The 15,911-nt window shown below is 36.2% G+C and overlaps 5 protein-coding genes across 5 annotated transcripts; 1 reads left to right on the top strand and 4 right to left on the bottom strand.

Annotated features, from left to right (window-relative positions):
• Positions 1-332: 332 nt before the first annotated feature.
• Positions 333-2,634, bottom strand: HELRODRAFT_183558 (hypothetical protein; the record flags this gene model as incomplete). The annotated part of the gene is made up of 3 exons (XM_009013156.1): positions 333-916; positions 984-1,657; positions 2,282-2,634. The coding sequence occupies 3 exons, from the start codon at positions 2,632-2,634 to the stop codon at positions 333-335; spliced, it is 1,611 nt and encodes a 536-aa protein (XP_009011404.1).
• Positions 2,635-2,767: 133 nt separating this feature from the next.
• On the bottom strand, positions 2,768-4,265 carry HELRODRAFT_183557 (hypothetical protein; the record flags this gene model as incomplete). The annotated part of the gene is made up of 2 exons (XM_009013155.1): positions 2,768-3,304; positions 3,990-4,265. 2 exons carry the CDS (start codon positions 4,263-4,265, stop codon positions 2,768-2,770), a joined length of 813 nt encoding a protein of 270 aa, XP_009011403.1.
• A 573-nt stretch (positions 4,266-4,838) lies between these two features.
• HELRODRAFT_183556 (hypothetical protein) lies at positions 4,839-5,580 on the top strand (the record flags this gene model as incomplete). The annotated part of the gene is made up of 3 exons (XM_009013154.1): positions 4,839-4,902; positions 5,188-5,345; positions 5,446-5,580. The coding sequence occupies 3 exons, from the start codon at positions 4,839-4,841 to the stop codon at positions 5,578-5,580; spliced, it is 357 nt and encodes a 118-aa protein (XP_009011402.1).
• A 240-nt stretch (positions 5,581-5,820) lies between these two features.
• HELRODRAFT_194919 (hypothetical protein) lies at positions 5,821-12,841 on the bottom strand (the record flags this gene model as incomplete). The annotated part of the gene is made up of 9 exons (XM_009013153.1): positions 5,821-6,885; positions 6,913-7,194; positions 8,425-8,519; positions 9,276-9,327; positions 9,446-9,616; positions 9,844-9,998; positions 10,150-10,500; positions 12,224-12,617; positions 12,764-12,841. 9 exons carry the CDS (start codon positions 12,839-12,841, stop codon positions 6,043-6,045), a joined length of 2,421 nt encoding a protein of 806 aa, XP_009011401.1. The 3' UTR covers positions 5,821-6,042.
• Positions 12,842-14,336: 1,495 nt separating this feature from the next.
• HELRODRAFT_183554 (hypothetical protein) lies at positions 14,337-15,252 on the bottom strand (the record flags this gene model as incomplete). Its single annotated transcript, XM_009013152.1, has 3 exons — positions 14,337-14,505; positions 14,570-15,032; positions 15,141-15,252. 3 exons carry the CDS (start codon positions 15,250-15,252, stop codon positions 14,337-14,339), a joined length of 744 nt encoding a protein of 247 aa, XP_009011400.1.
• Between the last annotated feature and the right edge of the window lie 659 nt (positions 15,253-15,911).

The raw sequence follows: 15,911 nt of genomic DNA, 5'->3' as shown, positions 1-15,911 counted from the left end.
ACATTATAAGGTGATCTTTGTGTACAGAATTTGGCGTATCACACAACTTATTTATATATTTGAATTAATTAACTATTTGCTTGGTGTTATTTTTTGATGTTCAACATGTAGATAACCGTAAATGTGAGTATTTTTTCTAACGTATGTAAAATGGTAACTAAAATCCGGCCCCGGCCTGTTTTTGAATTTTAAATCCGGCCAAGTCCGGCCCCGGCCGGATTTGAAAAACCTGAATCCGGTGCATCCCTAGTATGTATGTATGTATGTGCGAGTCCTTGGTTAAAAACAATAGCCATAAAAACTATCATTTCGCCCCTGCTCAACAGATAATATTAGTGTACAGGGTCTCGCACAGAAGGGCACTTAGCAATGTTCTCTAAAATACAAAATGAATTAAACTTTTGTAACAACAACGATATATTTTGCTTTATATAAATTTTATCATTGGGATCACCAGATTTTTCAACTATTTTAGTAGCAATGTTATCAAAAAATAATTGTGTCTGCTTATCCACTGAGCCAAATGTCTCCACACAGATCGGAACAAAAACTCTCGTATTGTCGTTTAAATCTTTATACTTAGTATTTTTGAAATCAGCAGCTTTCACCGCGGCGGAACCTTGCTCCATAGCCGTGTAATTGATGTACCTTTCGGCTAACGTGTGAGGGAACGTCACATCCCATGATAAACAACAACCTTGGGACCATGGTACCAGGGTGTAACCATCTGGCCTGAAGTTGCTTTCAGATAGTAGGCCTGCTGGTTCCTTAACGGCGGGTATATCTGCTTTCTGGAATAATTTGCATATATAATCATTCATGGCAGAGTGTCTTGCTTGTCTTCCTGAACCAAGCCTACACGATAAACCATGGTGACCCAATTGAAAAACATCCGCCCCAAACAAGCATCTGTAACCTGACACCACCGGCAACCCAAGTCTCAAGCATAAACTCACTCTAATAGTGAGTTTATGCTTGAGAACCATTGTCGAGCCTTGTACCACAAGCTGTACTGGGAATGACCCTTAGCCAAGCAGACCCCAATTCACTTCTGACGGCCATCAACCTGGCCTTATCTGAGGGAGAGTCATTTAATTCCTCCAGTTTCGATTTTGAAACATTCAAAGATGGTTCATTCCATTTCTTCTGCGAACACACATTTATGTCCATTATATCTCCGTAAACCGTGCACCAACGCCGAAATGTTTCAAGTCTCAAATCATCCTGGTATGCTACATCCATTGGTAAGATTTTATCCTGGAGGGCTGCCGTGGCCGCGGCCGATGACAAAAATGCTGACGGTGCCAACTCGGCCACAACACCCAAACCCAGTCCACCCATATTTACCGGCAATATAGCCTGCTTCCAACCTTTATCATCAAAAAACACATTAAATATCTTCTGAAAACCCATGCGTAGTTCGTTGTTGAATTCATCTGACTTTTGTTGAGACGGGCCAGGAGATGTACGTAAAAAGTATGACAGCCTTAGAATGAATGCTGCCTGCGTCAACAGGACAAGGGCGTCATGCTTGCCAATCTCCGTCATCATTGACATAATATGTTTAAAATCCTTCAGCTTTTCAGCCCAAAAATTATCATGGCGTTTTCCTCTACAAACTATCGAACCCAAAAATTTTAGATCATTCATCTCAATTCTTTTAATATTTGATTGGGCGAAAGATAAAGCTGTTGAATTTGTAGTGATTTCGCATTTTTTTAAATTCAACTTGAGACCATATTCACGACCATTACTGTTGATCAATTCCACATCATCCATTAGGTCCTTTACACATCCCCCCAACGCAATATCGTCCAAGTATGCGACAACAAATTTAGATCGAAATGCCTTTACCAGTGGGTCGATCGACAGCGAAAAGAGAAACGGTCCCAAAGGATCCCCTTGTTGCACACCTTCTGATGAAAAAATGATGCTGTTACCAAGTGACAGGAATGAATCAGCATCGTACGCCAACCAGCAAAAATTGAAAATTTCTGGGAGCCGAGATTTGACGCATTGAAGCATATGGTCACGACGAATCGAATTGAAAGCATTTGAAAAATCAAGTTTTAGAAAGCCTTCATCTTCCTTCATATTATTGACGAATCGCCTAACAGCGTGTATCGCTCCTTCTGCTCCACCGCTAATCCCGACACCGACCTGCTGAGGCTGGAGAATTGGACCCACCCTGTCCTTGATGACCAATAGCGCACATTTTGCAGCCCAGCGTCTCCATACATATCCAATGGCAATAGGTCTGACACCACCATCCTCCTTTGACAAGGCCACCAATCTCCCGCCAAACAAGTATGGAACTACCTCGGGTGGACAAACGCCACTCAACAGCAGATTGATAAAATCGGTCATGGCGCTGATAAGTTCTGCTGTTTCTATTTTATCATGCGTTAAATCCCTTAAATGCTGTGGGGTTAGGCCATCTCTACCTCCTGAGGTTCCTTTTGGAAACTGCCTCAAGCACAACATAATTTGTTGGGGATTAACTGTAACGCTTGTCGATTCTTTGTTGGGACTTGGTTTTCTGTCTAACGGAGCGGGAGGGTGTTTGTCCTTTAGGGAGTTGATAGTGTTTGTCGAATCCGGAGCCATCGTATCCGTCGATGCTAAAATCCTCATTTCTCATGTTTCCCTGTTCTATTTTGCATTTGACTAAAGCACTAAGCTTTGGTTTACGAACCCTTTCATCTTGCCCCTTTACAATTGGTTCGACATATTTTATCAACTCTCTCCAAAAGCATCTAATCTGCTATTAATTTTTGCGCTGATGTTTTTTTTTTCCTCCACCTCGAAGATCCTTTCGGAGAATTAAGCGGGGAATGAATGGCAACCTGAACCAGAGAATGGCATTTGATGGGTTATCACAGATGTTTTTCAAAATATCCTTCAATATCCGGCCAAACTTACCACGTGATTGCTTGGGCACATGGTCAACTAACCGACAGCCCGATGATTTTTCAAAAAAATTTTCAGCCAGTGACGATTTACTCTTCATATCGACAGCGGTATCAAGGACCCTTGAGTCTTCACTCGTCTTTGAGATGTTGGCGTTGACGACATTGAGCGACCTTCGTTTTCTGCTCGAAGGTGGGTGCTTCAAAGATCCCGGACATTCTGAGCCTTTCACTTTTCCGCCATGTCTAACGAGAGTACCATCCTGCCTCACTTTAAAATGTTTATAACACACATGGCACAGAGTGAGGGAAGTCGTGCTTGGTACATGTCCTTGACTCAACATTAAGAAACCAGCAACGCAAACTGTTATTATTATTGTAAACTGTACATAAGGCTTATAACATAAAATTATTGTAATTATTATTATGGTAAACTGTACATAAGGCTTATAACATAAAAAATTGTAGAAATTTTATGTATGTATGTATGTATGTATGTATGTATGTATGTATGTATGTATGTATGTATGTATGTATGTATGTATGTATGTATGTATGTATGTATGTATGTATGTATGTATGTATGTATGTATGTATGTATGTATGTATGTATGTATGTATGTATGTATGTATGTATGTATGTATGTATGTATGTATGTACGTATGATGTATGATGTATGTATGTATGTATGTATGTATGTATGTATGTATGTATGTATGTATGTATGGATGTATGTATGTATGTATGTATGTATGTATGTATGTATGTATGTATGATGTATGTATGTATGTGTGCGAGTCCTTGGTTAAAAACAATAGCCATAAAAACTATCATTTAGTCCCGACTCACTAATAATAAACAACATAATAAATGTTGGTCCTAGGATCTCGCACAGCCGGGCATTTGGCGATATTTTCTAATATACAAAAAGAATAAAATTTTTGTAATAATAAAGAAATATTTTGTTTTTTATATATTTTATCGTTTGGATCGCATGACACTTCGATTATTCTAGTTCAGATTTTGTCAAAAAAATGCTGTGTGACCTTATCAATTGGACCAAATGTTTCAACACAAACCGGGACAAACAATCTTGTGTCGTCATTCAGATCAACATATTTGGAATTTTTAAAATCAGCTGCTCTTATGGCGGCGGAACCAGGTTTCAATGAAGTATTGCTGATATACCTATCTGCCAAAGTATGTGGGAACGTCACGTCCCACGTCAGACAACGACCATCAGACCATGGAGTTACAATGTATCCATCTGGTCTAATATTCCTATTCGAGATCAGACCGGCAGGCTCTTTTATGGCTGGTATATAAGCTTTTTGGAAAATCAGATAATCATTCATTGCTGAATGCCTAGCCTTCCTGCCGGATCCCAACTTACATGAAAGACCATGATAGCCCAAAGAAGAAACATGTATATATATATACATACACACACACATATCTACATATATGTATGTATATATATATATATAGAACAATAAGCAGATCAATTGTGTTGTGTATGTACGCAAATACATGTCAATCGAGCAAGACATTAGACACAATGCGAATGCCTGTCTCTGATATCTGTGTGCGAACCGCTTACATCCATGAACGCTCGACCAGATGCCTTGAACCATTACATCATCTGGCCTTCATAACGAGATTGTAATTTTTTTAAATTTGAAAACTGTCAAACAAGAATTTGTAACCAGTTTTGAATCGTCTATGCCTTAATTTTTTTATTTTTATATGCACAATATAATTGTTTTGCTTATATTTTCAAATAATGCAATAAGGTAGAATATTGTATAATATTAAAATTTGTAGACAATCTTGTTGTTGGCTTTTTATTGATCTTGTAATTTATTTTTCAATTTTTTAATGTGGTTGTTCGCTTTTTAAGATTTTAAAACATTTTTAAGCGAATGATCATGCCCATGATGATCAGGAAATGTGAAAGCATGCTACTTTACAACGATCATGAAATACTTGAGGGTATTTGTGGTTCAGGGTTGTAACAGACTAAGCTCGCTGATTGCCTGTTTGTTTCCATAACATACAACTGCATACATAAATGTTGGAGGTACATCGCGGCATACATTAATTAGTGTTGAAGATACATCGACATTATGGTTGATGATAATCAAATGATTTGCATAATTAAGGCAATTCATTTATTAAAAAACCATTCTAATGGTCTATTACTTTCTTTATTATTTTCAGGTTCAAAGAAATCGAAACCACTCAAGCAGCTTATATGAATACGCGTCACATACGAAGCATGTGATAAGTGGGGATTTTTTGTCATATTCGAACTTGGTTATTCCAGGCAGTGCGAAACAGCACCAGGCCATCACGCCGCCCTATTCAATGAAAATTTACGTGACTATATGACTCTGCCAAAATTCAACAAGCTTGGTACGAGTGCCACGATAAAGGTTTGAAATAACAATCTTTTATCTGTCTACACATAAGAGGCAACAATTTTGAATCCCGACCTCGCTAGATACTATATCACTGCATACATTAATGTTGAAGGCACATTCCTGCCTTGATGTATTTCCTCACAATTTAATTTTGAGACGCATTTCATGTTTTAGACCCCAGGCCACCATCACGTGTCAGCACCACGTGTCACTGTCACACATGACCCATACAGTTATCAGCTCTTGAGTTTCCTCGGACAATGAAGGAAAAGCGACCTAAGTTTTATCTTTATTTTGTTTTATCTTCCGGGCTCCGGTACACGTTCATTCAAACAAACAGCTGAGCCTGGAAGATGAAAAATAAAATTTGAAAATGTCAAGGTCGCCATGCCTTGCTCGGACAGCTTTCGGACCAAACTTAAACTGTCTGAATAAACTATCCAATCAACTAACACAGCGTAGTATAAAAATTTATGCCCACCAACTCAAGTTGATCCTCATATTATAAAATATTTCCGTTTGATCAAAAAACAAGAAAGTTGATAAAACAACGATTATGAATAATAGACAGATGATACAAACACTATGACAGAAATAAAAATTATTAGTTATTGTTTGCTAACTAACAGTTTAACTAAATCAAAATGTTTAATTCGAGTAGGAACAAGTCACGAAAACTAAGAAGCCTCCACTCCTATCAGCAGCCCTGTCATCTTCTGGGGAGGGCAGGTCTCGTTATCGAACCGAAGGCGGGCGAAATACGATTATCTCTTCTATAATCGTCGTCTTCATCATCGCCATCGTCCTCATCGTCGTCCTCGATGCTGTTAAGTTTATTTATTTTATTGTTGCAAGACTTTGTAGCATTGGCGAGCAGCAGGGGGGCAGGCATGATCATGTTGACCCTGGCTGGCGTGCGTGGGGGTGGTGCGGGTGCCTTTTCGTCATCATTTATATCATCATCGCTATCTTCGCTATCGTTGTTATTGCTATTATTATTATTATTATTATTATTATTATTATTATTATTATCATCATCATTATCATTATCAATATTATTATTATCGTTGTTATTAATTAAGTTCCGATCAGTGTCTTGAAAATTATAATTGCATATTTTCATACCTTTTTCATAATTGTTAATATTTTTATTAATGTTGTTGTTGTTGTTTTTATTGTTATTATTATTATTATTATTCACAAAAAAAGGGGGTGCTATTGAAATGACATTTCTATTTCTTAGAGCTTTCTGATTGGGTGGCTGGTCACGTGATGAGTTGGTTTGTATCGTTGCTAGAGTTTCAATATATTGTTGTTGCTGCTGCTGCTGCTGTAGTTGTTGTTGTCGGGGCATTAGAGTTGGTAACTGTGATTGCAGATGCGTTTGGTACTGCTGATGTTCACGATGCTGTTGATTTTGTGGGTGATTTAGTTGAGTTTTCGGCATATCGTTGTTATCACTATTAAAATTATTCCCCTTATTGAATTCGATATTATTAAAAATGTGATTTGTTCTATTGCGGTTATTATTACTGTTAGTTCTCCTAGAGACGCCCACATCAACATTACTGGGAATAACATTCTCACGGGGTGCAATTTCACTGGAGTCATCATCAGTGATTACTAATCCATAAATATCCATATCTGTCTCTTTGTTAACTTTCTCATTCAAAGGCATGCTGCGCCAAGTTATTAGCGACTTTGTCGGCTTAACATTTTTGTTCGTTGTCGATGGTAGCGTGGGAGATGTTTGTGGTGAGGTGACCACCTTAGCTGCTGTGGTTTTGGATACCACTGGTGAAGGGTTGCTTCTCGGTGGAATTTTCGGTGGTATTTGGGTCTCTTGTTCGGCAATGTTGGGCTGAAAATGAGGTTAAAAGTTGGTGAACAAATTGAAAAATAACGCGCTAATGCATAACGTTTTGTTTTTATTATATCATTGTTCAGAACTTGTATTATAGTAAAAAATAAAAATGGAAAAAATAATTTTTTAAAGTTGTTAGCGATTGCAAAATAAAAATAATTCTTTTTGAGATAAGTCTCTTTTATGGTCTAATGGGCGGGGACCTGATGGTCTATTGGTTAAGGTCGAACCCAGTTAAGGTAGGTAACCGGGTTCGAATATGACAAAAAGATCCCCGCCTATCACATGCTTTGTGTGTGATGAGTCGTTTAGCACATACTAATTTACGATGTTTGTGCGCTCTGTTGAATCATCTGAACTTTGGAAAAGTGTAATTGACCTTTAACCTTAACCTTTAAAATCACTTTGATGAGAAAATTCTTAAAACTCCTTAAAACGCGAAGCAACTAAGAACTTGTGCAGTGCATTTGTTTGCTTCGTCTTCTCTTCTCTATTTCTTATGCTCAATGGAATGAATTAATAATATCAAATCGGTCATTATCGATCAGGAACAAAACACGGTAATTTTATCATGGTTGGTACCATTGATTCCTCAATGCAAAAATTTGGTTCAACAGGTTACTGCTTTAAAAAAGCTTCAGAAATAAAAAATTTTGAAAAATCCTTGTGAATTCAAAATGATAGTTGTTTCAGATAGCAAAAGCTACTGGAGGCATGTCATTTATCTTCGCATCTTCACTACTTTCTTAAAACATTTTTCTATTGGTCTTTTGACCAACAGAACATAGACAAATACGATGTACAAACAAATTTCATGATTAGCTTTGCAATCAATTTTTTTATTTTTCCGTGGCACCCAACCCACTCATTTTTGTCACACTGTCAAGTTCTGCACCGCCATGAAAGAGATGGCAGCTAGCGGACAGAATCTTGTTCGCGAGTACGTCAAAAAGAAAGGTATTTAAAGTTGATTAAAGATGTGAGACTGCATTTTACAAATATTTATCACATGCAATCGTTACTGTGCAAGACGTTCATTCTAGGATCGAAAAAGACAATGTTACATATGTGACTCCGAGGTCATGTAAAGACTTAAAGAATTAAAAAAATATATAATGCTTGCAATGTTAACTTGATTAACCGGCTGGATAGATGACTCATTTGATAACATGTTAAACAATTGAAATAAAAAAAGAAGCGAGAATCATGAAGTAAGAAGGTAGGAACCAGTTTCTTCGGGAATCCAGTCACAGACTCAGCGCTGCAGTAACCACTAGTTCCGCCACCTTGTGTGCTGTCGAAACTTTGTGTACTCTCCCTGCCTGTTGTATCGAGAAAATTAATAATAACAACAATATTTATGGGATTTCAAGAATTATAAACATCTAAAGATAATAAAATATTTTCTAGATACTGATAGCAACATGGTTAGTCTGAGATATTAAATGTCGTTCAAGTTCTTGTTCAGCAGTGGTTCGCAGCGTTACAAATTACATTTTATTTGCCGATAAAGAATTAGTTATAGATGGTTTTTTGGAGAGATTCGGATTGAAAAATGTATGCAGATTTGCGAGCCAACGCATTTGTTTAAGAGGACATTATTTTTTAAAAACTTCAAAAATTTTGTAAAAAAAAATGTTTTAATAAATAATAATCAAGGCAAGTCAAGATATAAATTTTGTGGCCATTAAATTTGTAGTAATAATTATTAAAATTAAACAGAAACGAGTTTTTGGTCATTTTGAATCAAACACCACTTGATCTGGGGCTGAAAATGTTTCGTCAGAAGTTGCAACCGTGTCGGTATAAAATTTCTACATAGTTTATATTGGGACCAATCGGGAAAAGAAAACTTTCGTAAAATGATTATTTAATAATTTTCAAAAACCAGAAACCATTGTGGACATTACATGCTTACCTAAAAAATACGCGAAGAAATTTAAAGAGAGGAGTTTATTTAGTTCGGCAGTATGAAAAATGCAGTGATGGCACATAGATGGAGTCAACACAAATTTTCAATTTTTTTTGCCTAATATAGTCTTCAACGAATTCAATAAACCACTGATTTGTTAACAAACTTGAACTGGAAGATCGATCAATGATCGGTTTGGCAGGCACTACTGGTTGAACCTATAAATTATATTGTGATCGAATGACATTTCGGAAGTGTGAATTAAGCAGTTAAATTAATTATTGTAATGATATTCAATAGTCATCCAATAAATTTGTTCGCTATTGAATTAATTACCTTTTTCCACGGGTTATCAATGGATTCGATTTTAGTATTTTCGTAATTATTGGTCTTCGTCTTGTTGAACTTAACGTGAAAATATTGTTTGGCATTTTTCACGATGGAAGATTTTGAAGTGGGTTTCGTGGGGTTCAGTGGACTCAAGCACAGATTGCAATCTTTGGGATCCTTCATGGTGTCGGTGTTCATTATCACGTTCATTTATCGGGTTTGTATCGGTTGATAATATTTTTAAGAAAAGCTTCGATTTATCATCAGTTGAACGAAAAACAAAAAGCCAATCAAATTTAACAGAACAGCAAAACAATTGATTATTATTTGTTGACATAGAATAATAAACAAAGTTTTCAAAATCTATTAAAATCGACCGCATGTGCACTACCTGACTTGCCTACCTTGCAATTATTTATTTTCCATGCGTCAAAAAGAACATTAGCTTCTGAAATTGTTAACTTTTTCTCTTTCACTTGGTTCTGGATGTCTATCAGTTCCAGCTGTCCCGCCGTGTAACATATGTTTGAAAGAGGAACATCACTTCGCTGGTCTTCAGCTATATTTAATCCATTGTAAATAAAATAGACATTTCAAGTTTATAAAGGTATTTTATTTTAATTGTTATACATTATGGTACACATACATTAGTTTTGTTTATGTGAATGATATTATTTGAACACTCTTTCAACAACATTATGTCGCCTTACTCGATGGAATGTTTCGATTTGACGACTGCGGTTGTTGTGCTGGAAACTTTTGTAGTTTAGAAAGAGGTTTACAAGTGGGATGTTGTGGTTCTGTTTGTTGCTGTGGAATGATTCTATTGAAGTGGTTGGACTTTTTTGGAGGCAGAGGAGGTTGGGTAATCGATGACGACATTGAAGACGGTGATGCTGATGATGATGTCGGAAAGGTTGGCGCTGATGATGATGCTAAGAACGGTGAAGTTGGCGATGATGATGTGGCCTCTGAAGAATAAAACTCAACTGTGAAATTTTTAACAGCTATCAAGTGGCTGTTTCTTGATATATGGAGGGACGTTTGGCCGGTTGGAATATCTGTGAACGATGATAACGATAGCGACGATGATGATGATTGTGATGGTGATGATGATTGTGATGGTGATGATGATTGTGGTGGTGATGATGATTGTGATGGTGATGATGATGATGATGATGACGAAGATGACGGTGGAGGTGACAGTAATTACGGTTGTGATAATGATGTAATGAAAATGAATGAAAAACTAGTAGCAAGGCCATTGAAGATCAATTCATCAATAGTGCTGGAGGTTGTTAAGAAATGACAAAAGACGATAAAGTCAAAAATGATGATGATGATGATGTTATTATTGATGTTGATGATGTTGTTGTTGTTATTGATGATGATGATGATGATGTTGATGGTGATGGTGATGATAATGGTGATGATAGTGATGCTGGTGATGTTGTTCAAGATGATGGTGACGATAAAGACGATGATGATGGTGATAATGAATGAATGAATGAGTGAGTGAGTGAATGCGTGAGTGAGTGAGTGAATGCTTGAATGAACGAACGAACAAACGAACGAATGAATAATGATGATAAGGATGATAATGAAGAATTGGGTACAAGTGTATATTACAATGAATTTTGAACAACGAAAGGACCGGGAACCAAGAGAAAAATCGAAAAATCCCTTCAGCGATTGCATTCAATGGCTGGCATTCTCAACGTTAAACATCAAACATGCCTATTGACAATAAGTATATGCAAATAAATAATTTTTAGTATATATATATAAACAAATGTATGCGTATGGCGTGTGTGTTTGTGTGTGTGCGCGCGCCTAAATTTACTGCCTAGTTTAAATATGAAAATGTATTAAAATGTATTGAATCTTCCTTGTTTAGCAAAATCATGCGACTGAATGTTTGAATGTAGTGTAAAAACACTCGTGCGTGCGTGTGTGCGTGCGTGCGTGTGTGCGCGTGTGCGTGTGTGTGTGACAACATTTGAGCAACCATGTGAAACGTTTGAATAGGCAGCTACACGTTCATGTGTCCTTATATTTTATATTTATTAAAGTAGTTACGTGCATAATTCAAAATGATTTATAAACAAACACATATACATAGACAAATACACAAACAAATGCACACACGCACGCAGGCACACATATATATGATTATTATTAAACAGTGAACAGTGTCAATATATTACTACTTCATGCTCTGACGCTGCAGGTCAACAGCGCTCCTCAATGAACAGTTGAGGCTTGAGATCCGCTCCGAACTTCGTTAAGTGAAGTGATGGAGAAGTAGTTAGTGAAGGAAGTAAGAAGGGAACAATAAAAGCAAAGGCAGATTTAGCATGGGTATGCTTAACAGGAGTTAAGAAGAAGTGAAAACAAGAAGACGATCGCAGACCGAAGCGTGTTTGGGTTTAATTTAAGTATCAGATACCTTTTTCAGAAATAAAGCAGATTGAAACATTATCCCAAACATAGGAGCAGATAGGAACACGAGGCGAGCGGCAGGCAGAGTTGAAGAGAAGAAGCAGGAAGACGGGCTGCAGTAATCGATCCCAAGAAAACGATTGAAATGACAAATAAGGGAAGAGTAAAAATAAAAATTCCTAACTTATAAATTAATCTATAACTGTTGCTATTCTGAAATGATGATGAGTGATGATGATGACGACGACGATAAGGATGATGATAACTGATGAGGAAGTATGAAATGACGATGATGATGACGGCAGGAATGATGATGATGATGACGATGATGACCGGACTAACCACTCGGCAGCTTCACTTTGTAGACGTTCTCCGCGATAGATCGCACTCTCAGAATGTTTCCACTGTTGACGTATTGACCGCCAGCATCCCATTCATAATCTTCATCATCATTCTCATCATCATGGCGAGCACTGCTACGACAATTAAAGTAGTCCTCATTACTTTTAAAATTATCCTGATCACATTTGTGGCCACAGCCGAGAGCGGGGCGGTTGAAGTTGTGGCCACAATGTTTTTGTCGGCTGGGTTTTTTCACGCTTTCATCCTGTCGTGGTAGCAATCTGATACAGACGCTGTCGGGACCATCATTGTTCTTGTTGCCGCTGCTGTGGCTGCTGCTGTGGCTGCTGCTGTAGCTGCTGCTGATGATCATGATGATTATGATTGGTTCGTTCTGTAGGAAAGAATAACAATGTTAACAAGGACAACCTCAAAGTAACTGTATAGAGCGAGAAGTCCTAACACGTCAGCCTCACCAACGCAACAAATCAAATTCAAACTCAACAATATTAACATAACATCAACACGCCAACAACTTACTCCAGTGAAGACAACATTCTCCGGGATCACCTCGACTCCGTTCGACTTGTTGGACTCAAAGTTTATCAACTTCAACATCTTCCAATCGAGATGCAATGTTTCTCAGCAGCCTTTTCGGCGATGATGACACGAACGAATGTTTTTTTTTCTACCAACAACTCAACATCTTCTGTTTAATTGTCACAATTTCCATCAGCACGCTAATATGCCGCTATCTTACGCAGGCAGTTATGCAAAAGTTGTTTCTAATATATACGTATGTATGTATGCATACATACATACATACATACATACATACATACATACATACATACATACATACATACATACATTCACTTATACATTCGTATATATAATGTATTGTATGAGCAGGTAGAGGCGAACAATTGCTGAATAGTTGTCGCTTGAGTAGTTTGTTAAATAAAAGAGGTTACGAATGTTGCGATAATGACGACGACGACGATGATGAAGACAGTGATGATAGTGATAATGATGATGATGATGAACAAGATGATTGTTTTGATGGAGAGTAACGATGGTAATGATAACAATCAGAGGCGCCGACTTGTCCGATATATTGGAGGGGCCAGGCCAGGGCTACCTATTGATATATTATACCATATGATTCTACTGTTTCATTATGATATATATATATATATATATATATATATATATATGCAAATTTCATTGAAATTGTTTGCCCATTTTGCATTAATTAACTTCTTTATAAGACATTCAACGAGGCGGTATTGTTTGAGTTCATATTTATCTAAAACTGGAATAAAGCTAACAGCGCTGTTTCGGCGTAATGCCATCTTCAGAGCCTAAATATTGTTTAAACATATAATTTAATTAAAGTAAATGCCTAATGTAAAATGTGAAAATATAGAAAATAAAATATGTATTAAATTGTGAAATAAATTAACCTTGTTAACATAGGTCTGATGTGGAAACTCGTATCACACATATTCAACCGCAATAGTTGTATTCACAACGCATACACAGCAATATTATATATCTGGCGCACATGTCATTCATAATTAGTTTTCACTAACGTTTCTCAACCATGTTAAAACTTTTATAAAATTTCTATATTTTAATTATTTTACTAAACATTTTATTTAAATTACATTATTTTATTTATATAATCTACATAAACTTTAGTTATTATGATATTTACAACAAGGTTAATTTATTTCACAATTTAATACATATTTTATTTTCTATATTTTCACATTTTACATTAGGCATTTACTTTAATTAAATTATATGTTTAAACAATATTTAGGCTCTGAAGATGGCATTACGCCGAAACAGCGCTGTTAGCTTTATTCCAGTTTTAGATAAATATGAACTCAAACAATACCGCCTCGTTGAATGTCTTATAAAGAAGTTAATTAATGCAAAATGGGCAAACAATTTCAATGAAATTTGCATTTCTGAAAACCTCGTTCCTAAATATATATATATATATATATATATATATATATATATATATATGTTTCAAACATATATAAATATAGGAGGTTATGAAATAAAACATTCAATCAAAATTAAAACAATGCAAATGTTTTTAATCGTAAATCATTTCGTTTAAAAAATCATTGCATAATTGTTTAATGTCAATTGACTCGGTTGAGTTTCTGTAGTAATGCAGTATCGTTCTACATGGTTCAGCCTCCCCTGTCCCATTGTGGATTGCAGATACGTTTTTAGACTGCTTAAGGCTGAGAAACTTCTCTCTGATGTGCAATTTGTTACAGGTAACGTCAAAAAAGCATTAAAACTTTGAAAATTTCCGAAAACATTTTCTGCCTAGATTTGCATTTTATCAGATCAATAACATCTTGCATGCTTTGGATTTCCTTTTTTGAATTACTACAATCATGGGAGATGAGGTCTCGAAACATTTTCAGATGTAGAATAAGACGATCTTTATTTGTATCATTTCCGTAATATTCTAAAAGCTTTGAAACATTTAAACCCTGATCCTGCAGATTTAAAGTACTTAGAACTGAGTTTTCAATGTTTTGTGCAATAAGAAATCCTTCAGACTTGAATCTTGTTTTCAGATATTCAAGTGCGGCATCCACGATTTGAATGTAAAATCTTTTGAAATACTTCTTTCGATCAGCAGGTTTATAAGGTTGTACGCCTTCGTCCATCATTTTCTGGGACACATCAATGATGGTGCTTGTATATTTTTTGGCAGCTTTCAAAGTTACTTCATGCCAAAAGTCATTAAATGACGGTAAACAAATCTCAAGAACTAATTATGAAAATTAGTATGGAAAGTTTAGAAAATATTTAAAATTATACCTAAAAAAAATATTCAATTCCTATGACAAAATATTGGGGGGCTCAGCATTGTGCGGACTTGAGGGACTAAATATTGGGAGAACTCGAGCCCTTCCAAGCCCCATGAAGCTTTTTACAAATGTATACAATTTTGGACTGCGCGATGGTGTAATAGTTAAGGTGCCTGGCATTGTTGATGCAGTGTCCGAGTTCGATTGCAAAAGAAGAACCCAATCAACTTTGTGATGCGTTGATTCACTTGTGCTTATACACCGTGTGTCTGTTATAATAATGATAATGCGCCTCAGTCGCTTGTCTTGACCCTATATAAAATGACATTATCATTAGTTTCGAAAAAACGTTTGTTTAACATTTATTTTGACAAACAAAAATTAAAAAAAAATTGAAAATTCAATTATAAATCTATGGAAAGTTGTAGCTTTCAAACTGTCATTTGTATCTCAGATAAAACACCATATTTAATACGTATAATAAACAAATTCACATAACACTTACATACCTACCTACATACATACATTCATGCATGCATCCATGCATCTATCCATCCATACATACGGGAGATGCACTGAATAGTGATTTTGGCCGAAGTAGGATAGCTTTTGTTGATCCACTACTCGGTCAAAGCCATTTGCCGAATAGAAAAAAACCCAAAATTTAAAAAAATTTGTTTTTTAGAATAAAAATAAGCTGTTGAAAAAATGTTAGCGATTCATGTCTATCCACTATTCACAATTCTATATTAAGATAATATCAAATCTATTGTTCGAATTCAGACGTTTGACCATCTGTGATGGCCAATAATAACTTCGCGCTAACAACATGCCACAAC

Source organism: Helobdella robusta (genome assembly GCF_000326865.2).
Source record: "Helobdella robusta unplaced genomic scaffold HELROscaffold_110, whole genome shotgun sequence".
Taxonomy (NCBI): domain Eukaryota; kingdom Metazoa; phylum Annelida; class Clitellata; order Rhynchobdellida; family Glossiphoniidae; genus Helobdella; species Helobdella robusta.
The sequence above is the reverse complement of the archived record's forward strand: the minus strand, read 5'-3'. Positions and strand labels throughout refer to the sequence as shown.